The sequence below is a fragment of the Hippocampus zosterae genome, chromosome 7, assembly GCF_025434085.1.
Source record: "Hippocampus zosterae strain Florida chromosome 7, ASM2543408v3, whole genome shotgun sequence".
Taxonomy (NCBI): domain Eukaryota; kingdom Metazoa; phylum Chordata; class Actinopteri; order Syngnathiformes; family Syngnathidae; genus Hippocampus; species Hippocampus zosterae.
Window position 1 is genome coordinate 14,426,887 of NC_067457.1, and position 25,102 is coordinate 14,451,988.

The 25,102-nt window shown below is 44.4% G+C and overlaps 1 protein-coding gene and 1 long non-coding RNA gene across 2 annotated transcripts; both read right to left on the reverse strand.

Annotated features, from left to right (window-relative positions):
- Positions 1-1,698: 1,698 nt before the first annotated feature.
- On the reverse strand, positions 1,699-15,689 carry LOC127604333 (uncharacterized). The gene is made up of 2 exons (XR_007963266.1): positions 15,566-15,689; positions 1,699-1,778 (listed from the first exon to the last, which is right to left on the reverse strand). It is a non-coding gene; the product is annotated as an uncharacterized LOC127604333 (long non-coding RNA).
- A 368-nt stretch (positions 15,690-16,057) lies between these two features.
- LOC127604980 (semaphorin-4E-like) lies at positions 16,058-22,206 on the reverse strand. The gene is given in 9 exon segments (XM_052072437.1): positions 16,058-17,266; positions 17,617-17,836; positions 17,933-18,081; positions 18,724-19,093; positions 20,535-20,633; positions 20,752-20,808; positions 21,815-21,931; positions 21,933-21,955; positions 22,024-22,206. Coding segments are annotated over 9 exon segments (1,602 nt in total). The 5' UTR covers positions 22,133-22,206; the 3' UTR covers positions 16,058-16,808.
- Positions 22,207-25,102: the final 2,896 nt, after the last annotated feature.

A 25,102-nucleotide genomic window follows, 5' to 3' on the forward strand; every position in this document is an offset into this window, starting at 1 on the left:
GATCTTACTAGTGAACTAGTGGGCACATTTATGGCCTTACATGTTCACTAGTAAGCGTCAAACTCTCAGACGGACATGTGCTTTTCACAAAAACAGGAAACTATTTTTATTTTTTTTAGTCTTAACAAGCTACCGTAGCCCGGCATCGTGGGGAAATACTAGCTCGTAGTAAATTTTCATCATTCATGATCCTACTTGCAGTGGTACCTCTACTTACGAAATTGGTTTTGGAAGAAACAAGAACATTTTGTAAGTAGAGACGTGTTTTGCATGAAAATTGTCAAGGTTCGAAATTGTCACACCAGACAAAATGTCATGTAACGACGTGGTGGTCGACCCCAAAGAGCAGGCAAGAGGGAGGAGTAGGGTGTATTTGAAGAAGTGTATTGATAAAACAAGAAAAACTAACTCCTAAACAAACTTTGTCCAAAGTATCAAACAAAAATCACAACTGAAGCTAAAACAGAACCGTGACCAAAACAAACCTGACAGCAGCAGACAAATGGCAACAAACAAACATGACAGTAGACAAGAGCAAACAATGACCCGACAACGAGTAGTCGGCCGCGAGTCCTTTTATAGCCACTAATTACCTAATGACCAGAAGGTGTGCAGCTGCAGGGAAAAGCCCCACAGTGCCACCTGTTGGTCACAAACCGACACATGACAAAAAACTCCCAAACAAAAATATTTATTCACACAAAACGTACTGACAAAGTAGAAACAGAAATTGCTGGTCAAAATAATAACCAGGGAAAGAAAAACAGTACTATAACCAAAAGCGCTTGCAAACGGCAAGGAAGAAATTAACCCAAGACGACCAAACGAAATGCCTACAACCCGGTTCATGTGAAGGAAGAACAAAACTCAAACTAAAACTACACTTACAAAAACATAAAACCCAGAGAAGCAGAACAACCACGACGAGAGTGAGAGGTCTAGAACAATCACCACTTAAGCAACGGCAGTAGCAAGATCAACAATATTCCGACGAGCTGCTGAAGGTTTGTTGGTCTTTAAATACACAGCTCCCTAATGACAAAATTGGCAGCAGGTGTGCACCTAGCAGGATGTGCTCCAGTCTGCCACCCGCTGGTGAAAATAAGAACAGGAACATGACAAAAATGCCCTCATCCGTTCCAACCCCCCCCCCCACCCCCAATTCAGACGTAAATGTATTATAAATCATTAAATTATAGAGTTGTACACAATGTAAAAAACAAAGAATAAAGAATAAAAATGATGGTCGTTTCACTTTTAACTTTGTCATCATCTATTTATGCCCTCGTTAGTTCATGTTCTCAGAAGTGGGTTTTGCCTGGCATTTTGTAAAGAACTGATCCAAGGACGTTTGCATTTGTCGGCTTTTAACAATTCTTCGAAAATGTCCAAGGCGAACATCATCATAGTGAGCGATCGCCTGACTGGTGCAAAGATGAAAGTCCTCTGGATTTTCCCGGAATTCCGGGTTTTTCAAATGTTTATGAAAATCTCTCCGGAGAATTGAGGGAAAATTGCCTCAAATTAATCCAGATATTAGTTGACAACATTGAACGAAGACGCGTTTGAGTTTGTTGTTTTGTTTTCACGAGCGTAGCGACATTGAGACACTAACACTAATAACAGTAAAAATTTCGTCTCTTCAAAAACACTCACTAAACCCCACTGGAACAAATAAAAGACACAGTGGACAAGACAGTTGTCGCAAAAAGTATATTTGGATAAAAATGGAAACACAGATTGGCAGAAAAACGTGTCCGTCCGACTTCGAGTGTCGTCTCGGCTAGCTTAGCTTAGCTGTTGTCATGTGTGCCGTCGGGTGCGTAACGTCGTTGCGTCGGCGCTGATTGGTTGAAATCTAAAGACGCGCTTGCGTACATGTTTGCACTGAATCACGCACAGCAGAGAGCAGCGGACTATCGACTGCTGAGCCTCGCTAAGCTTGAGTGACGTTGCCACATAAGTAATACCCTTGCCTTGCATTCTCATGGCCTCGCCATATGTCGGAGATTTCGAAATTTTGGCAAGAACGGAAGCCACAAAGGGTGCACGTGTGCACACAATAGGAAGATTAATCATTGAATGTCGAGTATTTGAATAGTGTTTTATGTAAACTAATTCATGCGTAATTGGCCAGGTGTGTGCATGCGCGCGCGTGTACGTACATATATAAAAAACATTTAAAATTTCTCGTCTCACCCCCGCTCAGGTGGTGTCCGTCCCTCATTCAGCTCGCGTTCTCTACCAGAGGCCAGGAAGCTTGACGGTTCTGCGCAGTATCCTTGCTATTCCCAGCACTGCATGTTGTTTTATTGGGCACTAATCCGCTTGACAAGTATGGACGGCGATCGAAATGTGCAGTATGCCAAAGCACCTTTCATTGGGCAAAAGACTGCCCGCACAAAAGTGAGAATGTAAGAATAACGGAGGATGATCAAACGGAAATTGATGAGTGTAATGTTACACTGCTCACCAAGGAATTGCCTACAGATGCAGAAATACTAATGACAGAATGTTTTGGCACCGATATAATAGACACTGCTTGTACTAGAACAGTGTGTGGACAACAGTGGCTTGAACACTATCGTACGGCGTTGGGAAAGAATAGTGCAAATACTATGAGAGAGACAGAAAAGCCAAGTCACAGGCCATTTAAGTTTGGAGATGGAAAAGTGGTCTATTCTGTGAAAAGTGTGAAGATAACGGCTAAGATTGGGCACACAAAGTGTCACATACAAACTCAAGTTGTACCTGTCGAAATTCCACTGCTTTTGAGCAAAGCATCACTAAAAAGAGCTGGAACTGTTTTGGACATGGAGCATGACAGTGCAGTAATGTTCAAGCAGCCTGTTAAACTGGACTTTACTAGCTCTGGACATTACTGTGTTAGCATTTTGGCCTGTGACAATATAAATGACAATATGGAGCCCATATCGGCTACTGAAGGTGAGATACTGACAATAACAGATGAAATGAAAACCGATGAAAAGATGAGAGTTTTAGTGAAGCTCCACAAGCAATTTGGACATGCCTCTACTGACAAGCTGCATAGACCCTTAAGTAGTTCTGGCAACAAGGACACTGGCTGTGTCACCTTGCTACATAAGGTAGTGAGTCAATGTGAGGTATGTAAGAAATATTGCCGTGTCAAACCAAAACCTGCTGTTGGCTTACCACTTGCATCAACATACAATGAAACTGTTGCTGTGGATTTGCATGAGCTCGAGCCAGGAGTGTGGTACCTACATATTATTGACCAGTTCACTCGTTTCAGCGCAGGAAGTGTCCTGACTACCAAGAAGTCCTCTGAGATTGTGAAGCATTTTATTCATGACTGGATCAGTGTGCACGGCCCCCCTAAAAGACTGTTCAGTGACAATGGTGGGGAGTTCAACAATGAAGAAGTGAGAGACATGGCTGAGAATTTCAACATGGAAGTGAAGACAACAGCTGCCTACAGTCCTTGGAGTAATGGGCTGTTAGAACGACATAATCAAACGCTAACTGAGATTATAATGAAAGTAAAAACAAGCACTGGATGCGACTGGAGCAGAGCTATGGATTGGGCTCTAATGGCAAAGAACTGCATGCAAAGTGTCCATTGCTACAGTCCACATCAACTGGTATTCGGAGAGAACCCCAACTTGCCCTCTGTGTTAATTGACAAAGCACCTGCTCTTGAAGGCACCACGAAAAGCGAATGGGTTGCAAAGCATATTTCAGCTTTGCATGCAGCGAGAAAGGCCTTTACTGATGCGGAATGTTCAGAGAGAATACGGAGAGCGCTCAAGAAACGGCTGCGTCACACAGATGAGAAGTATGAACTGGGTGACAAGGTTTACTGCAAGCGGTTGGACTGTCCAGAATGGAAAGGGCCAGGGGTAGTCATTGGACAAGATGGTGCTGTTGTTTTTGTTCGACATGGAGGCACCTACATTAGAGTTCATCACCTCAGACTAAATAAGGTTACTCAGGAACATGATGTTGATCCACAGACAACCTGTGATGAAGAGACCAACAGCAAGCAACAGTGTACCACTGAGTAATTAGAGTTGGAAGAAGAAGGGCCTCTTGCTGAGTACATAGAGAATGGTCCATTGCCAGCTGTGGCAGACACAAGGGCTGAAGGACAAGAGCATGACAGAGAAACCAAATTGAAGACTGGTCAAATTGTAACATTCAAAACCACAGAAACTAGCACTCAACAAACAGCAAAGGTTTTAGGACGTGCAGGGAAAGCAACCGGAAAATATAAGAATTGGTACAATTTGGAGCTTCTTGAGCCTGCTGGAGTGGCTGGCACCAGCATATCCGCAGATGTGTCACAATTAGAGAATCTTCAAATTCAGGTGGATCAAAATGTATCGGACATCAGAAGTGAGGATATATATGTGGCGAATGATGTATTATTTGATGACGCCAAAACATGTGAAATACAGAATTGGAGACAAAATGATGTGTTTGTGGTAGTTGATGACAAGGGGCAGAGGTGCATATCCACCCGTTGGGTGTGCACTCTGAAAGAGTGACTGGTGTGGTACCAAAAGCAAGACTTGTAGCAAGAGGATTTGAAGAGCTGCAGGTTGCAGAGCTACAAAAGGACTCGCCTACTTGTGCCTCAGAGTCACTGAGGCTTCTTGTAGCAGTGATTTGTCAAAAACAATGGACACTTCATTCGATGGACATAAAATCGGCATTCCTGCAGGGCATGGACCTATCCAGAGACATTTTTGTCAAGCCTCCTCCGGAAGCTAACTGTACCGGGAGGCTTTGGAAGTTAAAAAAGTGTGTGTATGGTCTGGCAGATGCATCTCTGTATTGGTATAACAGAGTGAAGGATATAATGGTCGGTGCGGGAGGTACTATATCCAAAGTTGACCCAGCAGTTTTCTACTGGTTGGACAATGATAAAGAAGTAACTGGGGTTCTGGCTTGTCATGTTGATGATTTCATTTGGGGTGGATCTCATATGTTTGAACTGACTGTCATGGTGCATCTCAAAGAGAAATCCAGTGTTGGCCGTGAAGCACATGATAATTTTTCTTTTGTGGGTGTAGATTTTGTAACCTCTGACGATAGGGTAAAAATACACCAAGCCACGTACATCGAGAATTTACAGACTATACATCTGACACCATCGAGAGCAGCTGAGCAAGCTTCACCTGTTACTGATGAGGAAAGAGATCAGCTACAGTCGAAAATTGGGCAACTTTTGTGGGTTGCAAGACAGACCAGACCCGATGCTATGTTTGATGCCAGTAATCTGGCTGCAAATCTCAAATGTGCTACCATACAAACAATTCATGAAGCAAACAGAGTTCTGTCTAAACTTAAAGCCAAATCAGTTGAGTTGAGCTTTAGACACCTCGGTAAAGATGATAGACTTAAGTTGGTTGCATATACTTATGCGTCTTTTGCAAATCTCCCTGATGGGGGCACCCAGGGTGGGCACTTTGTTGTTTTAATGGGCGAAAGCGGCCAGTTTTCTCCCATCTCGTGGCAGTCAAAGAAAATTAAGAGAATTGTCAGGAGTACACTAGCAGGTGAGACATTGGCTATGGCTGAGGGAATTGACAATGCCATTTTTCTGTCAACATTATTCTCTGAGCTATATGCCGGTAGTACTAACCAACCTGTGCCGATCATTTGTGTCACCGATAATCATTCGCTTATGGAGGCATTGAAATCGACCAAGTCTGTTGCTGATAAAAGGCTACGTTTGGAAATCAGTTCTATTAAAGAGCTGATCCGATCAAAAGGAGTCCAACAGGTACTATGGTCAAGTACCAAAGATCAATTGGCAGACTGTCTAACAAAAAAAAGGAGCATCACCGGCATTGTTACTCAAAGCCCTCTTTGAAGGGCATTGGACAATTAAATGAACCAACACACTGTTCACTATACACATTCTGCTTTCAAATGTAATGTTCAGTTCTGCTTTTTCGGGCAGTACATATTTTTTTTTTTGTTAAAGAAGAGACTGAGATTGTTGTTTTATTTTTTGTGATAACATTTACAATATTAGAATGCTAGAGGGCAGTGTTGCCTTGAGCAAGGGGGTATACAGCACGGGTTTTGGGTAATGGGGAAGTTGTTCCTTCTGTGGGTGAAGGTGGACGGTCGCAAAAATAAAGAGTTCTACGATCATCATACAAGTGGAGTTATCAACATTATTCTCTGAGCTATATGCCGGTAGTACTAACCAACCTGTGCCGATCATTTGTGTCATCGATAATCATTCGCTTATGGAGGCATTGAAATCGACCAAGTCTGTTGCTGATAAAAGGCTACGTTTGGAAATCAGTTCTATTAAAGAGCTGATCCAATCAAAAGGAGTCCAACAGGTACTATGGTCAAGTACCAAAGATTAATTGGCAGACTGTCTAACAAAAAAAAGGAGCATCACCGGCATTGTTACTCAAAGCCCTCTTTGAAGGGCATTGGACAATTAAATGAACCAACACACTGTTCACTATACACATTCTGCTTTCAAATGTAATGTTCAGTTCTGCTTTTTCGGGCAGTACATATTTTTTTTTTTTGTTAAAGAAGAGACTGAGATTGTTGTTTTATTTTTTGTGATAACATTTACAAAATTAGAATGCTAGAGGGCAGTGTTGCCTTGAGGAAGGGGGTATACAGCACGGGTTTTGGGTAATGGGGAAGTTGTTCCTTCTGTGGGTGAAGGTGGACGGTCGCAAAAATAAAGAGTTCTACAATCATCATACAAGTGGAGTTATCAACATTATTCTCTGAGCTATATGCCGGTAGTACTAACCAACCTGTGCCGATCATTTGTGTCACCGATAATCATTCGCTTATGGAGGCATTGAAATCGACCAAGTCTGTTGCTGATAAAAGGCTACGTTTGGAAATCAGTTCTATTAAAGAGCTGATCCAATCAAAAGGAGTCCAACAGGTACTATGGTCAAGTACCAAAGATCAATTGGCAGACTGTCTAACAAAAAAAAGGAGCATCACCGGCATTGTTACTCAAAGCCCTCTTTGAAGGGCATTGGACAATTAAATGAACCAACACACTGTTCACTATACACATTCTGCTTTCAAATGTAATGTTCAGTTCTGCTTTTTCGGGCAGTACATATTTTTTTTTTGTTAAAGAAGAGACTGAGATTGTTGTTTTATTTTTTGTGATAACATTTACAATATTAGAATGCTACAGGGCAGTGTTGCCTTGAGGAAGGGGGTATACAGCACGGGTTTTGGGTAATGGGGAAGTTGTTCCTTCTGTGGGTGAAGGTGGACGGTCGCAAAAATAAAGAGTTCTACAATCATCATACAAGTGGAGTTATTATTCGGATTAACACTGCACATTTCTGGACTGAGATGTCCGATGTTGTACATCCACTACAACGGCTTTCCTCTGCCCTTTATCTATGATCACGATATCTGGTTGGTTCGCCATTACCATCTTGTCAGTCTGGATCTGGAAGTCCCACAGGATCTTCGCTCTGTCATTCTCCACCACCTTCGGAGGTGTTTTCCATTTTGACCTTGGGGTTTCCAGTCCATACGCCGCACAGATGTTTCGGTAGACTATGCCAGCCACCTGGTTATGGCGTTCCATGTAGGCTTTTCCTGCCAGCATCTTACACCCTGCAGTTATGTGTTGGATCATCTCAGGTGCCTCTTTGCACAACCTACACCTTGGGTCTTGTCTGGTGTGGTATATCTGGGCATCAATGGCTCTGGTGCTCAGGGCTTGCTCCTGAGCAGCCAGGATGAGTGCCTCTGTGCTGTCCTTCAGGCCAGCCCTCTCTAGCCACTGATAGGACTTCTTGAGATCGGCCACTTCAGTTATGGTCCGCTGGTACCTCCCGTGTAGGGGCTTGTCCTCCCATGATGGTCCCTCTTCCAGCGCCTTATCTTCTGTTCCCCATTGTCTGAGACATTCTCTGAGTACGTCATACGTTGGAGCCTTCTCCTTGATGTATTCATGGAGCTTGGATGTTTCATCCTGGACAGTGGCTCTCACACTCACTAGTCCCCGGCCTCCTTCCCTTCGGCTTGCGTACAGTCTCAGGGTGCTGGATTAGGGATGGAACCCTCCATGCATGGTTAGGAGCTTTCGGGTCTTAACATCCGTGGTCTGAATCTCTTCCTTTGGCCACCTTATTATTCCTGCAGGGTATCTGATCACTGGCAAGGCACTGCTGTTTATTGCCCAGGTCTTATTCTTGCCATTGAGCTGGCTTCTTAGGACTTGCCTCACTCGCTGGAGGTATTTGGCCGTAGCCGCTTTCCTTGTTGGCAGTTCAAGGTTGCCATTGGCTTGTGGTATACCGAGGTACTTGTAGCTGTCCTCAATGTCTGCTATTGTTCCTTCAGGGAGTGAGACCCCTTCAGTGCGGACTACCTTTCCTCTCTTAGTCACCATCCGACTACATTTCTCAAGCCCGAATGACATCCCGATGTTGCTGCTGTAGATCCTGGTTGTGTGGATCAGGTCTATGTCACTTTCGCTCTTAGCATTCAGCTTTGTCATCCATGTAGAGGAGGTGACTGATTGTAGCTCCATTTCTGAGGCGGTATCCATAGCCTGTCTTGGTGATTACTTGGCTTAGGGGGTTCAGTCCTATGCAGAACAGCAGTGGGGAGAGTGCATCACCTTGGTATATGCCACATTTGATGGACACTTGGTTAAATGGCTTGCCATTGGCTTCAAGTGTGGCTTTCCACATCCTCATCGAGTTCGCAACGAAGGCTCGTAGGGTCCTGTTAACCTTATACAACTCCAAGCATTCAGTGATCCATGTATGTGGCATCGAGTCATAGGCTTTCTTGTAATCAATCCAAGCTGTGCACAGGTTGGTACGTCGGGACCTGCAGTCTTGTGCGACTGTTCTGTCAACCAGGAGCTGATGTTTGGCTCCTCTGGTATCTCTACCAATGCCCTTCTGTGCTTCGTTCATGTATTGATCCATGTGTCCACTTATCTTAGCCGCAATGATGCCTGACATGAGCTTCCATGTTGTGGAGAGACAGGTTATTGGCCGATATTTGGATGGGACTGCACCCTTTGAGGGATCATTCATGATCAGGATCCTTCGCCCTTCGGTTAGCCATCCTGGGTGAATCCCATCCCTCAGCAGCTGGTTCATTTGTGCTGCTAGCCGCTCATGGAGTGCTGTGAGTTTCTTTAGCCAGTAGGTGTGGACCATGTCCGGGCCTGGTGCTGTCCAGTTCTTCATATCTTAGACTCTTTCCTGTATGTCTGCCACTGTTATGGTAACTGGGTTCTGTTCAGGGAGGTTGCTGCCCAATATATATATATTTATATATACAATAAATATTCCCATCCCCGGAATTCTATGGAAAGGAATATCCTTCACCCGGAATAAAAACCTATGCTTTAACATTTTGACTACGATATTACGTGTTACCGGAAGTTGTGTAAGCGGAAATTCCACTACCCGTAACCCGGATGGAGGTGTAATGCCGTGGGAGCTTAACCCTTGTGTGTTCATATTTAAAAAGGCCTTAAGTTATGCATTTTACCATTTTTATAATGATGTATTTTGTGTTATAAAAACATTTTTTTCAAACACTCAAAATGTTCAGAGGCATCTGTGCTATCCATACATATATAGTTTTTATTAGTTCTTTGGGATTTTTTTGCCCTTTATGGACAATAAAGGCAGTACTGTGTTATGACACTTCAAAGAAATCTATAAAAATAAAACCTGAATTGGAAGATGTCATATCACACAAGTAGAGCCTTGATAATGTCAAAGAATTATCCCCCCCCCAAAAAAAAATTCTGGATTATTTCTTTTTTTATGGAAGTGCCGTTTTCATTGATATGTACAATTTCTAGTAAATGTATTGAGGTGTGATAACCAAGTCATTTATGAATATTTTTTTACTTTCAACCACTCAAAATGTTCAGTGGCATCAGAGCTATCCATAAACATATAGTTTGAAAAGGAAAAGTCACAACAACCATGTAGAATTTATAACACGGGGTTGCTCTCCTCTGCCGAGTCAGAGCTGCCGTACTCGGTGGTGTCGTCAGCGTCCCCGGGCGAAAATTCCCCCGACGATTCCTTTTCGGAAGCGTCCGAATCCGAACCGTCGCTATCGGTTTCCCAAATGGCATCAAGCGCCTCCATTCCGTTGTACATTTTCGCCATGTCGTTTCTCACCGTCTAACTCACTCAAGTGTTTGTGCCGGTTGATCGGATACAAATCACCGCTACCTGGCCGCCTTGACCAATCGCGCACCGTACCTTCAACCAAGCCGAAACGGACCAATCAGTGGAATTCAGAAAAAGAATCATTGGCCGGTTTCCGACTCCCCCGCCCCGACCCACAGCCTCCGCTGGGAGAGGCGTGGGGCGTGGTGGGAGGGTGACGGGCGGGGAAGAGGCCGGTTTCCTACTCACCGGCCCCGGCCCACAGCGCTTGCCCGCCGGGTATCCCCCAAAATTATTATTTTTTTTTTGCAAAATAAAAACAGAGTTGTGTCTGGAGGTCCCAACCAAGCCCGACTAACTATCCGGACCGGACTTGGTCATGCAAAAATGCCCCGCGAGGCCTTCGACGGCGGCCCCGGCGCACCCAGCTGCTGGGTACCCAACAAAACTTTATTTTTTTGCAAAAGAAAAAAAAAGTTGTGTCTGCTTGTGTCTGGAGGTCCCAACGAAGCCCTACAAACAATCACGACCGGAATTGATCATGCAAAAACGCCCCGCAAGGCCGTCGGGGCGGCGCAGCCAGCCATTAGGTACCCAACGTAACTATTTTTTGCAAAAGCAAAAAAAAATTGTGTCTGGAGGTCCCAACCAAGCCCTACTAACAATCCCGACCGGAATTGTTCATGTAAGAATGCATCGGTTTGAAGCCTGCTGCAAAAAGGCAAACTCATTTGCGATCCTCTGACGCCACCTAAAGTTGCGAAATTGGAATTACCTCAACCCAACAATGTGGCATGCTTACATCTGTCCAAGCGAAAACAAAGCGATTGACGTAAAAATCGCGTGAAATGCATGTATACACATTAGGTTTATGGGTCTCTATGGTGCAAAATATGTAAATTGTGTAGATTAAGTTATCAAAACGTTTTTTTATTATTGTTGAAATTCCTAAGAATTATCAGACGGTGGCGTCATGAAATTTAGGCTATTTTAGAACCCCGCCGCAAGTTTCAGCTCTCTCGTGTTTTTCTGAATGCCTTTGCCTTTGATTCAAAGACATAATTTTATGTATATCGCATGCGGTGCACTACGAGGGTTTTAAATACACGCAACGCCCACCCGATGCGATGGAAAAGACAACGCTGAAACAAGTTTTCGCTTCGCGTTTCAAATTCTAAATGACGCGTGAGTGAGTTTTTATTGCCGTGCGTTTTTACTGTAATTGTGAATGATTTTAACATTATTCACTTACGTCCTGGAGAACGCGGCACTAGCTTAAAAGCAGCACCCACTCGATATGACCGAAGAAACGTGTTCGCTTTGCCGTTTTCATTCATCAGATTCGAAACGAAGACGTGTAAGTGACTTTTCATTGGCATGCGTTTTACTGTAACTGCGAAAGATTTTAACTTTATTCACTTATGTCGTGTAGATCTTTGCATCGAAACGTAGAAGAACTGTAACGACTGGAGTGAAATGCGTCCGTTTGAGCGAGGCTGGACACAAAGTTAAAAAGATCCAGCAGACACTTGGAGTCGGAAAGACGCAAATTTACAAAACTTTAAAAAACAAGGCATCGATTCAACTCCTGATGACAAGCCACCATCCAACAAGGAAGCAATGCAAATGGCAACAAAAATCCTTCAGCATGCACAAGAATTACCAGACATTGGTGATCAACGGGACAGTTACTTGCAACTAGCAAGAAAACTATGACACACAGGCAAACATTGTCATAAACCAAAGAATGCATCCAACAAAACAATCCAAAATACTATTTTTCCCAAGACAGAAAAAAATAAACAGTAAAAAACTAAGTATTTTACTGTTGTGATTTTTTTGCGATACACCTGTATTAGTTTTTGTTATATAAACAGTTTTTGGACAGTATATTTTTGTATTTTATTATGTTGTTACGCCTGCATTTTGTCAACATACTTGCAGGTTCATAAAGGAACATGTACCATGCTGATTTCCCAAATGAGGATTTTCTGTTATCAGGACAAATTGGACAGCGCAAACACGAGTCCGTACTAGAGAATATTTACTGTATATAGAATTTTTTTCCCGGAACTTTCAGAATCAGAATCAGAATCAGAATCATCTTTATTGGCCAAGTATGTAGAACACACAAGGAATTTGTCTCCGGTATAACACGCTGCACTAGTATCATCGTAAACAACAAAATCATTGAACCATTTTAGAGTATACCAGTAGTTTTGTAATACCATTTTGTGGTGCAAGAAGAGTGACTATGTCAGTGACTGTTTAAGGAGTTAATGGCTAGAGGGAAGAAGCTGTTTAAGTGTCTACTGGATTTGGTACGCATAGATCTGTAGCGTCTGCCTGAGGGGAGTGGCTGAAAAAGGTGGTGGGCAGGGTGCGGGGGATCCAGGAGGATTTTCCGTGCCCTTGTCTTGATTCTTGCAGTGTGCAAGTCCTCAAGAGTGGGTAGGGCGATGCCAACGATTTTTTCTGCCGTCCTAACTGTCCGTTGAAGTCGGATTTTGTCCTTTTTTGTGGCGGCCCCAAACCAAACCGTGATGGAAGAACACAGGATTGATTCGATGACTGCCGTGTAGAACTGTCGTAGCACCTCCTGTGGCAAGCCATGCTTCCTCAGCAGCCTCAGGAAGTACATTCGCTGCCGGGCCCTTTTCAGGATGGAGATGGTGTTGACTTCCCACTTCATGTCCTGGGAGACTGTGATTCCCAGGAACTTGAAGGTCTCGACGGTTGACACAGGGCAGTTGGATAGTGTGAGGGGCAACTGAGGAGAAGAATGTTTCCTGAAGTCCACGATCATCTCTACAGTCTTGAGCGTGTTCAGCCCGAGGTTGTGTCGGCCGCACCAGAGCTCCAGCTGCTCCACTTGTTGGCGGTACGCAGACTCGTCGCCGTCTTTGATGAGACCGATGACCGTGGTGTCGTCTGCGAACTTTATGAGTTTGACAGCTGGATCTGTTGAGGTGCAATCGTTTGTGTAGAGAGAGAAGAGCAGTGGCGAGAGGACACATCCCTGTGGGGCTCCAGTGCTGGTGGTGCGTATTGATGATGTTGTTGCTCCCAGTCTCACCTGTTGTGTCCGTCCCGTCAGGAAGCTGAGGATCCACTGGCAGATCGCAGGAGACACACCGAGGTGGAGTAGTTTGGGGGTGAGGAGTTCCGGGATGATGGTGTTGAACGCAGAGCTGAAATCCACAAACAGAATCCTTGCGTAGGTCCCTGTGCTGTCGAGGTGCTTGAGGATGTAGTGCAGACCTATGTTGACTGTGTCTTCCACAGACCTGTTTGCCCGGTAGGCAAACTGGAGAGGGTCCAGCAGGGGTCCAGTGACGTTCTTTAGGTGGTTCAGCACAAGGCGTTCAAAGGACTTCATGACCACAGACGTCAGGGCGACAGGCCTATAGTCGTTCAGTTCCGATGTTGCCGATTTCTTGGGAACTGGGATGATGGTAGACTGTTTGAAGCAGGATGGGACCTCACACAGCTCCAGGGATCTGTTGAAGATCTGTGTGAAGACCGGAGCCAGCTGGTCAGCGCAGACTTTCAGGCAGGAGGGGGACACTTTGTCAGGCCCCGGAGCTTTCTTGATCTTTTGCTGCTTGAAGAGCCGTCTCACGTCCTGTTCGTGGATCTGTAGTGGAGAAAAAGAGGGTGGGGGGGTAGGTAGAGTGGTTTCTGGTAGAGGTGGGTGTGTGTGGGAAATGGGGGTGTCCTTTTCAAATCGGCAGAAAAACATGTTTAGTTCATCAGCAAGACCCTTATTGTTCACTGTTTGGGGGGATGGCATTCTATAGTTAGTGATTGCTTTCAGGCCATTCCATACAGATGCAGAGTCGTTAGCAGAGAACTGGTTTTTCAGCCTCTCTGCATAGCTTCTCTTTGCGATGTTAATTTCCTTCGTCAATTGGTTTCGGGCATGTTTGTACAGTGCCCGATCTCCACTTCTAAATGCGGCCTCTTTCTCTTTCCTGAGTTGCCTGAGTTTGGGAGTAAACCATGGCTTGTTATTGTTAAACGAGCGGAAGGACTTCGTTGGTACACACATGTCCTCACAGAAACTGATGTATGATGTTACAGTGTCTGTGTATTCATCCAGTGTGCCCGTTGAAGTTTCAAAGACGCCCCAATCAGTGCAGTCTAAGCATTCTTGTAGAGCTAGCTTTGCTTCATCTGTCCATTTTTTCACAGTCTTAACAACCGGTTTAACACATTTGAGTTTCTGTCTGTATGTAGGTATTAAGTGGATTAAATTGTGGTCAGAAAGACCCAATGCTGCACGGGCGACCGATCGGTATGCATTTTTGATTGTTGTATAGCAGTGGTCTAGAATGTTGCCTTCTCTGGTGAAACAGTCGATGTGCTGCTTATATCTGGGAAGTTCACGGTTAAGATGTGCTCTATTAAAATCGCCCAAAATGATCAGGGGTGACTCTGGGTATTTTAGCTCGAGTTTGTTTACTTGTTCGGCTAGCGTTTGTATCGCCGTGTTAGCGTTAGCTTGTGGCGCAATGTAAACACCGACTAGTAAAAAGGAGGTGAACTCACGTGGCGAGTAGAATGGCTTGCAGTTTAAAGACAGCGACTCCAGGTCCGGGCTGCAGTGTGCGTCGAGCTTCGTGACATCAGTGCACCATTCTTAGTTGATATAGAAGCAAATCCCACCACCTTTCGATTTCCCTGATAGCTCCGTGTCGCGGTCGGCTCGGAGAAGGCGGAAGCCGGGTAGATGTAGCGCGGGATCTGGATGGCGGTCACTGAGCCAGGTTTCAGTGAAGCAGAGCGCAGCAGAACGTGCAAATGTTTTGTTGGTCTTTGTGAGGAGAAGAAGTTCATCCATCTTGTTTGGCAGAGATCGTAGATTAGCAAGATGGATCGATGGGAGCGGGGTTCGAAATCCACGCTGCCGGAGCTTGACGAGCACGCCGGCTCGCTTCCCCCTCCGGCGGCGTTTCCATGCTGCGTACAGCGCAGCCGCTCCGCTCGCGATTAGCTCCGAAAAACCCTGTGGATTTTCGTGTACTGGTGAAAAAAGACCGAGCGTAGACTCCCCAATGAGCAGCAACTTTTCCCTCGTGTAAGTAAGCCGCTCAGGGTCGCCAAAAACAAACGAAAATGACAAAAACAGGGATAATACTAGGGAGCGTGTGACCGAGGCTGCCATACCTGTCGGCGCCTGATGACGTGAGAAAAGTCATTCATCTCTTCTGGTGAACACCTTTTTTGGGTGATTCACATTTATAAAACAAATCAGAACACCTCCTGGGCAAATTACAGATCTTCACACACACATTCGGAAGAAGTCCCTCTTAGCCAATGGAATGCTAGGATGATGCTCGGTAGTAGCCAATGGCAGAGGCGCTGTAAGTTTGTTGCGTTCTCGGACTCGGAGATGCAAGTAGCACCCCCTACTGTATTTTTACCTTTCGGATCTTGTAATTTCTTTCGTAACGATTGACAATATTTTCCTGTTAAGGTGTTTTGTAACTTGAAAATTTTCTATGAAGTTCGTAAGTAGAGGTACCACTGGATTTGTTTCGCTGCTAAACAGCGAACCGCCAGGCTTCCCGTTCTGTCTCCCCCTGTTGGTTGTTGTGCTTTATGTTCTTCTGGGTGGGTTGGAAACAGGAAAAGTATATTACTATGTTTTTTTTAACGTATTTGGCCAATAAATTTGACTCAAGATTCGTAGAAAAATAAGGTGCATTGAATAGGCTGCTCTTAACACCAATAAGAGCCGAAACATGCAGAATAAGACGCTTCCGGGTTTTTACTCTCGGTGCCAGAGTCATTTCTGTCCAATGGGAGCACCGATCAACATCGGCGTCGATGGGTCAAGAAATATTTCCTTACCTGTGTTTGGAATCAGAGCTTTCAAAGAAACAAGCCAACTCTGTCTTGAAAGTGGTTGCTAATACGTCCACCTGGCCAAGTTTGTCAAAACGTTTTATCAACTGTCATACTAATTATTAATCTGTATTGTCAATCCATCTTATTCCAGAAATAAATTTATTTTTCCTCGAAATTCAACACAATCTTGTTGCAGCTCTGGAAAAAGGAGAGCTGTTGTGTGTTTTTTTTAAAACATACACTTTACTAATGCTTTGTACAGTCAACAAATACAGACACGTCTCTGTCCGACTACGTGCTCCTCCTGTCGTTCGGCTCGAGAGGCGTTCAAAGACCGCCTCCAAAAAAATTACATTAATGATTACTTCAATGCGACTTAAAAAAATCGAGAATGCACCATAACAGAAAATCAAGCGAGGAGATCGCAAACTACATTCTATGGGGAGGGGGGGGGGGGGGCACAACAATGGAATACACAAACAATTCTGAGACAGTCTCCTACAATATGACATGACACAAAATCAGGAATGATTCACGGAAACATTCAAACATCAAAATGCCTGTACACATCTCCATAACAGTCCCCATAAACAAACTTCTCTTCAGAGGCCGTAGACAATTCCTTTAACTTCATGCTTGGTTTGTGCTCAATCTCGACTTTTTTTGACATTATACAAGCATGCCATTCCATATCATTTCCTAGCAAATGATCACAGGTTGGAGTCCCATCACACTGTCAAAATTAATCCAATTGACAGCAAGTACATTGGTCTCATTAGAGATCAATGCTTGGAGCCATCAATTCTGTCTTATTTGGCTTGTAGCCATCAATTCTGTGTTATCTGTCTGCTGAACCATATACCTACATCTTCTCCATGTCCATATTATGAAGGTCACCAGAGTGAGGCAAAGCAGGAAAAGGAGAACCAATGGCACAAGAAAAGTTGGCCCAAGGAAACAATCGAACACAGAATTAGGTGACCCACAGCAGTCAACCTGGATGCGATAAGCAGCTACACGCCGACTATACAAGATTCCGTTGATGAGTTCTGAGGAGTTACATGTGTACAGGCCGGCATCCAATTCAAAGGTGTTCAGGATAATGAGACCTTGGCTATGAATGCTGTATTTACTTTTGGAGTTAAGTGTTTCATTGGCAAACCACCACAGGACCTGCGCAAGGTTGGAGGTAGCCTGGCAAGTCAGCTGCATGTTGATCCCTGGAACCAACCTGTAGTACACCACTGGTACTGGATCTAAAAATACACAGCAGCAGCTTTGATTTTTGAGAAATTCAATCTTAGACAGACAATATTACAGGAGACATTGTTTATCTCTGTGCAGAATGACTAATATTAGTGCCGCACTGATGAGCTAAGGGGGTCATCTCCCGTTTCAAGGTGATTGTAATCACAGAAAGCAGGAAATGCCTTCAACAGCATACTATGTTATTTCTTTCAAGTGTTTGAACAGATCCAACAATAGAGGGGTTAAAAATTGCAACAGGGAATAAATTCCTGAACACATGCCACCATGAAAGTCAATCACCTGGCAAATAGTTCTGGATCTGGAGTGTGGTGGTCTCACATAAAGGTGTAATACATACCATGTTTGGGACATTTGAAGACTTCTTTCAAACTCTGTATTGCAGTAGACACAGTGGGGGACGAGGACAAGCCACGGATGGGGAAACAGACTTTTGCAGACAGATTCCAGGCACAATAGGGGTCTCTGGCTAGGATACAGTCCAGGCCCGTGTCGTGTCGACTGCAGTTACTGACTGGCATCTGAACCACACCTACTCTTGACCCCACAAACAGCTGCCCCTGTGTTCGAATGTGACGAAGCACAATGAAGTTTGAGTAGCCAAAGAGACAAGGTTATGACTTCAGCAACCATTGGGGTGTTGTCATGGACTACACCTTGATGGAAAACAAGTGGAGTGTCCTGATGCGTTCAGTTGGGTACACTTGAATCTCCTCAATGATGAAAGTCTCTCCGTTGTGGTTGACGGCCTTCTGAATAAAACCGTTCTCTAGCAGGGGACAAAAGGTGTCACTTGAGATAAACGCTTAATGTGAAGTTTTAAAATTTGCATGTTGCCATTTTATTTAGAGCCTTCAAATCCAGATGTAATAAAATCTTCGGACTTGTTTGAAATAAAATGACCCTGCATTGTTTTCAATGTATAGCCGCAAGTTTTGTCAAGTCATTTACTTGAAGTACAGGTCAGGTTGAGTTTTTTGATACATTTTACCCACCCAAAATTCCTAAAATTGGTGAATGAAATCCGATTTGAGTTGAGACTGAGTACAGAATGGGATGTACAAGGGCCACTGGGACCAAACAGTATCACCTCTGTCTTCTTTTCATTGAAATTCAAATTTTGTGCCATTCAGGTTTTGATGGCCTTAACGAGAAGGCGCCTTTTTTGCTTAGTGGGACATAGATCTGGCAGTCATCTGCATAGCAGTGGAAGGGAATACCATGTTTCCTTAAGATGGAAACCAGTGGGAGCAGATACAGCGAGAACAGCAGAGGCCCCAGAATTGAGCCTTGTGGAACACCACATGACAGGGGAGCAGTGTGTGACAGAGCAGCCAAGGCTGACACAAAAGGTTTTGTCAGCTAAATAGGATCTACACCACTCAAGAGCACTACCGCCAATGCCCACCAAGTGCTGAAAACGAGTCAGCAGAATACGGTGATCCACTATCAAATGCTGCAGTTAAGTCCAATAAAACTAGACGTTCTTGTGTGACACCCACCTCCAGCCCAACACGTACACAACACAAGGTATTTGTGCCGTACCGGGGGGGGGTGATTTTAAGAAAATGTTGAAGATGATCGTAATGCGTGCCATGAGATGCACATGTCACCAAAAATAGGGCCAATAGAATCGATTCCTGGAAGTGAATGACCAGCTCAAAGTATTTTAGGTATTTTGTGCTGGTCCACCAAAGCAGCACACCCAAATACTCACCAACCATGACGGAAGCATATCCTTCAAATAGTAAATAATAAGTACGCCCCTGTCCTTCTAGGAGTTTACCCATCAGTTTCAGCTGTCCTCCATCGTAAGTCTGAATTATAAAAGAAAACACTGCACTGAAGCACAAACTAATATATATTCATTCATTCATTCATCTTCCGAACCGCTTGACCCTCACTAGGGTCGCGAGGGGTGCTGGAGCCTATCCCAACTGTCCCCGGGCAGTAGGCGGGGGACACCCTGAATCGGTTGCCAGCCAATTGCAGGGCACACAGAGACCAAAAAACATCCACGCTCACACTCACACTCACACCTTGGGACAATTTAGAGTGTTCAATCAGCCTGCCACGCATGTTTTTGGAATGTGGGAGGAAACTGGAGCACCCGGCGAAAACCCACGCAGGCCCTAACATATATATATTTTTAAAAATATTAGCTTCCAGTAATTGTGCGGATTGCTGAAGAACACCTTATTCTGCACCACTATTTCCCTCTCCCTCCACTTTTTGTCCTTCCAGTTAATTTCTCAACCAAATCAAGCATATCGAATAATAATAATGTATAGAGCAATCAGAAAATAAGTAAATAACTCGTCAATTCAATTGTATTTATAGAGCACTTTCGAACAGCCATCAGAAATTAAGTAAATAACTCTTCAATTCAATTGTTATTTACAGAGCACTTTTGAACAGCCATCGCTGCATACAAAGTGCTGTACATGGAGCTATTTAACAGATACAATAAAAAGTAAAACAAACCAGTAACATCTTATTCTATAAAATCGGAACTCTTATTTACTTATTTTCCGTGTCTTGAGATCGTGACCCACCTTCCGATTTTGACCGCACAGTCATTGCTTTGTGGTTGTTTTTTTGCACAGAGTAATTATTTGAAGTTCAAAATTCTCGTATCAATTTGTTTGAAACTTTTTTTTCTGTAAATAATTGCGTTGACTTATTTTTACATTCATGTTTTTGCAATTGCCAGACACGTTTTTTTTTCAATTGTTCTTTGTCATATTTGCTTTAGCATTTTGCTTAAAAAATAACCCAAAGTGCAATAACGAATAATCACACTCATGGACTGAGAATTTTTTTTTATTCCAGTTAGTTTTCTGTCTCATATTCACCATTTTAAAGAATTTCCCAACGTTTCAGTTCAGCATCGGCGCTTCAGCTTTCACACACAATTAATTTCAGAAGACATTTTGTTCTGAATGTAGTGGCTCCTAACTGAATCAATGAGCTATCAAATCAAAACATTTCACATCTCATTTAATACCGTACATGCAGGAGTGCCTCTGTGCAGTTATCAAAGCAGTAATGATTTATTGTACGCCATTGAACACCACGCCATGACTAATTTTCTAAAGGAATCTGCACTGTTGTGTGCAAAAATGTAGCTGTCAATTTTTCTACCATCACGTTCTTTCAAACAACGTATTCGTTAAACTTGTTAAACATTTACAGTCTGCAATTATAATTCAAGCCATGCATTTTTCAAGTCTTATCAAACGTTTATTTTCAATTCACCAAAGAGTCACACTGGGGATTAAAAGCGTTGAAGCCACACACGAACATCCTGGTACTGTACACTTTGTGGAGGGTCCGAATATAATTGTGACAATTCAGCTGCAAAGCGGAGCCAACGTTACAGCAGAGTCAAAGCTCAAACTGTTCTAGCTGGAAAAGTATGCCGAAATATAATTTTTTATGCTGCACTACCAGAAACCGAAGACTTGACACAAACCTCCCTTTTGGGATGACGTCGCATGCATTCTGACTTGCCGGTCACCGGCCAGTCCACCTGCAGCAACGCAAACGAAGTTTCTTGTCCAAGTGACAGAAACAAAAAGATTTTGTTCCATTGTGTACTCTCTGATCACATAATTAAGTAACAAAATACCGGTACTTGAAAAGTGAAAAAAAATCCTTCCATGTCAAGGCCTCATGCTAACACAGTATACTTGATTGTAATTTCATGTTGTAAAATGTCAATTTTATTCGTATGTAGTTCAGTGATTCAATTCGAGTCGATTAGCGGGACACTTCATTTTGTAAAGTGGTAACAAGATATATGGTCAGCACGAGACTGGGGTGTGTTTGTCCGGTATGAGTTTGTCGGCCAGTGTGTGGCAATGCGTGACACCTCGAAAGCCACGCCTTCTGTGTGATTGGTTGGGGGGTTTTTTGCGGGCTCGGTGGTTTCTGGCAAATCGAATTAAATGCAGAAGATCGGGGCAGACAAGCCCTTTTTTGCCCACTGATCTTTTTTTTCTTCATTCAGTCTATATATTTGTAAAAATATAATGTAAAAAGTTTTGAAAAAAAAACAAAAGAAAAAGATTTCATATAATTTTTTTTTCCCCGTGTTGGCTAACAAAATTATTTGTGGTGTATCAGAAAAAAAAACAGTGTACTTCTGTGGTTCAGAACCTGTATGCTGAAAAAAAACATACTGTACATACATACTGTACATGTTGTCCTCATCCTTTTTTTTTTGCCTTTAAATTTCTATACAATTTTGTTCTGCTGATCCTGGTATGACTTAACTTGCAGCTGTGTCCAGTCTTTTTTTTCTTCTTCTCTGTATAAAAGCGTTACGCAATCATTTTCAAAACTAGTATTGTATACAAGATTTACAATCAACATTCATTTCTTCTTCTCTCTTGAACACTGTGGATATCAAATCAAGACAGGTGCAACTTTATTGTCATATATGTACTTGGATATGGATATGTCCTTTTTTTGACAATTACACAGGAATACAGTGGCATCAAAAGTGTGTCATGTACAGAAAAATTTGCACTCACCTCAGCCATCTTGACAGAGATGTTATTGAGCTCCAAGGCAAAAATAGCATCTCTGGCTGCCACCACCAGCACTCCCAGATGCTCCATAATAAGCATGGTATTGTAGTTGTAAATCCCAATCCTTGCTGAATGTGTTCAAATCTAAACAGACAGCACCTGGCATTAGCAATAAAAATGCACACTTAAAATCAGAGACTACAAAAACTTACCCTGAAGGGACACAGTTTTTCGTGGGAGACAAGGCTGAGTGTCAGGTTCACAAAATGAGGCATAGAGCATCAGTCCGCAGACGATTCTCAGAAACAACACAGGTAACATCTCTCAATAGTCCTTGGTTGAGCCTCACTTTCCTGTGTAAATAAAAAGACAAGCTAGCCGAGCCTTTAAACAAGGCATGTTCCCTTTGTCCCTTTAATTTCTTTACCAGGCAATTCGGAAGTCGGAATTAATGATGCCACAGTTTAAAGTAGAGCTTTGAAATACTTTCACCAATGACAGTTTTTTCCATGCAGGAACATTTTCTGTACCACAAAGAGATGATGGACATGAGTCAAGGCAAAATATAAGTTGCCAATTGTAGGACTTGCTTGATTGAAACTTAGTTGACGCCAGAAATTTACATAGATGATATAAAATTACACAATCATTTATTTTCCTCACTGTCTGACATGCAATCAGACCAAAGTGTTGCCTTTTAAAAATATTTTTTTTTTCAGGTCACTTAAAATGACCAAAATGACTTATATTTTGCTAGTGTCATGATCTAAATTGTCCCTAGGTGCGATTGTGAGCCCGAATAAGAAGGCACACATGATACTTTGATTCTCTCCTCTTTCATCTCAATCCGCTTCAAACAACAAAGCGTGTGATGGAAAAGTGGTTAGAACTGCATGACTTGTCCGTGTTTTATATTATGTGTTGTGTTTATTAGTTTACTTTGTTAACTGTTTTGTAAAGCGCTTTGTTACAGCTGCCGCTGTTGTGAAAGCGCTATATAAATCAGCATGTATTGTATTGTATTGTATTGTATACACACTACTTTGTTGACTGACATCATGGGAAAGTCAAAAGGAATCAGGCCATCAGGAAGACAATTGTGTATGTGTCATTATTATCATCTAGAGACAGATTGATTATCAGCCAGGCCAATGATCAGAACCAGATATTTTGGACCAATATCAGCATCAGGCTATAAAAAAAACTGCTGGCTGATAACAGTCACATTTATGTCACTTAAACTTGGATCAAACCTCAGGTAATAGGTCATGTTTGGGATGCATTTGAGTGGCATCCCCACAGGTAAGTTTGCCTATTACACCGGTCTTATTTAGGCACGTATAAATGAGAAGTACTGAGTGTGGTACTTACGTTGGACTAAAACACTAAATGATCCTAGAAGCTAAGTTGTCTGGGGCTTTATGCCCCTGGCAGGGTCACCCATGGCAAACAGGTTCTAGGTGAGGGGCCAGACAAAGCACGGCTCAAAAGACCCCAATGATGATAAAAATAAATGGATCTAGGTTTCCCTTGCCCGGACGCGGGTCACCGGGGCCCCCCTCTGGAGCCAGGCCTGGAGGTGGGGCTCGTTGGCAGGCGCCTGGTGGCCGGGCTTACACCCATGGGGCCCGGCCGGGCACAGCCCGAAGAGGCAACGTGGGTCCCATGGGCTCACCACCCATGAAAGGGGCCAAAGGGGTCGGGTGCAATGTGAGCTGGGCGGCAGCCAAAGGCGGGGACCCTGGCGGTCCGATCCTCGGCTGCAGAAGCTAGCTCTTGGGACATGGAATGTCACCTCTCTGGCAGGGAAGGAGCCCGAGCTGGTATGTGAGGCAGAGAATTTCCGACTGGATATAGTCGGACTTGCCTCCACACACAGCCTGGGTTCTGGTACCAGTTCTCTTGAGAGGGGTTGGACTCTTTTCCACTCTGGAGTTGCTCACGGTGAGAGGCGCAGAGCAGGTGTGGGCATACTCATTGCCCCCCGGCTCAGTGCCTGTACATTGGGGTTCACACCGGTAGACGAGAGGGTTGCCTCCCTCCGCCTTCGGGTGGGTGGACGGGTCCTGACTGTTGTTTGTGCATATGCACCAAACAGCAGCTCAGCATACCCACCCTTTTTGGAGTCCTTGGAGGGTGTGCTGGAGAGTACTCCTGCTGGGGACTCCATTGTTCTGCTGGGGGATTTCAATGCTCACGTGGGCAATGACATTGATACCTGGAGGGGCGTGATTGGGAGGAACGGCCCCCCCGATCAAAACCCGAGTGGTGTTTTGTTATTGGACTTCTGTGCTCGTCACGGATTGTCCATAACGAACACCTTGTTCAAACATAAGGGTGTCCATATGTGCACTTGGCACCAGGACACCCTAGGCCGCAGTTCGATGATCGACTTTGTAGTTGTATCATCGGATTTGCGGCCGCATGTTCTGGACACTCGGGTGAAGAGAGGGGCGGAGCTGTCAACTGATCACCACCTGGTGGTGAGTAGGCTCCGATGGTGGGGGAAGATGCCGGTCCGTCCTGGCAGACCCAAACGTATAGTGAGGGTTTGTTGGGAGCGTCTAGCGGAATCCCCTGTCAGAAGGAGTTTCAACTCCCACCTCCGACAGAGCTTTTCCCATGTTCCGGGGGAGGCGGGAGACATTGAGCCCGAGTGGACCATGTTCCGTGCCTCTATTGTTGAGGCGGCCAATCTGAGTTGTGGCCGTAAGGTGGTTGGTGCCTGTCGTGGCGGCAATCCCCGTACTCGCTGGTGGACACCAGCAGTAAGGGATGCCGTCAAGCTAAAGAAGGAGTCCTATCGAGCCTTTATGGCCTATAGGACCCCAGAGGCAGCTGACGGGTATCGACTGGCCAAGCGGACCGCGGCTTCCGTGATCGCCGAGGCAAAAACCCGAGCGTGGGAAGAGTTCGGTGAGGCCATGGAAGCCGACTTCCGGACGGCTTTGAGGAAATTCTGGTCCACCATCCGACGTCTCAGGAGGGGGAAGCAGTGCACCACTAACACTGTGTACAGTGGGGATGGGGCGCTGCTGACTTCGACTCGGGACGTTGTGAACCGGTGGGCAGAGTATTTCGAAGACCTCCTCAACTCCACCAACACGCCTTCCTTGGAGGAAGCAGAGCCTGGGGACTCTGAGGTGGGCTCTCCTATCTCTGTGTTTGAAGTCACCGATGTGGTTAAAAAGCTCCTCGGTGGCAAGGCCCCAGGGGTAGATGAGATCCGCCCGGATTTCCTCAAGGCTCTGGATGTTGTGGGGCTGTCCTGGTTGACACGCCTCTGCAACA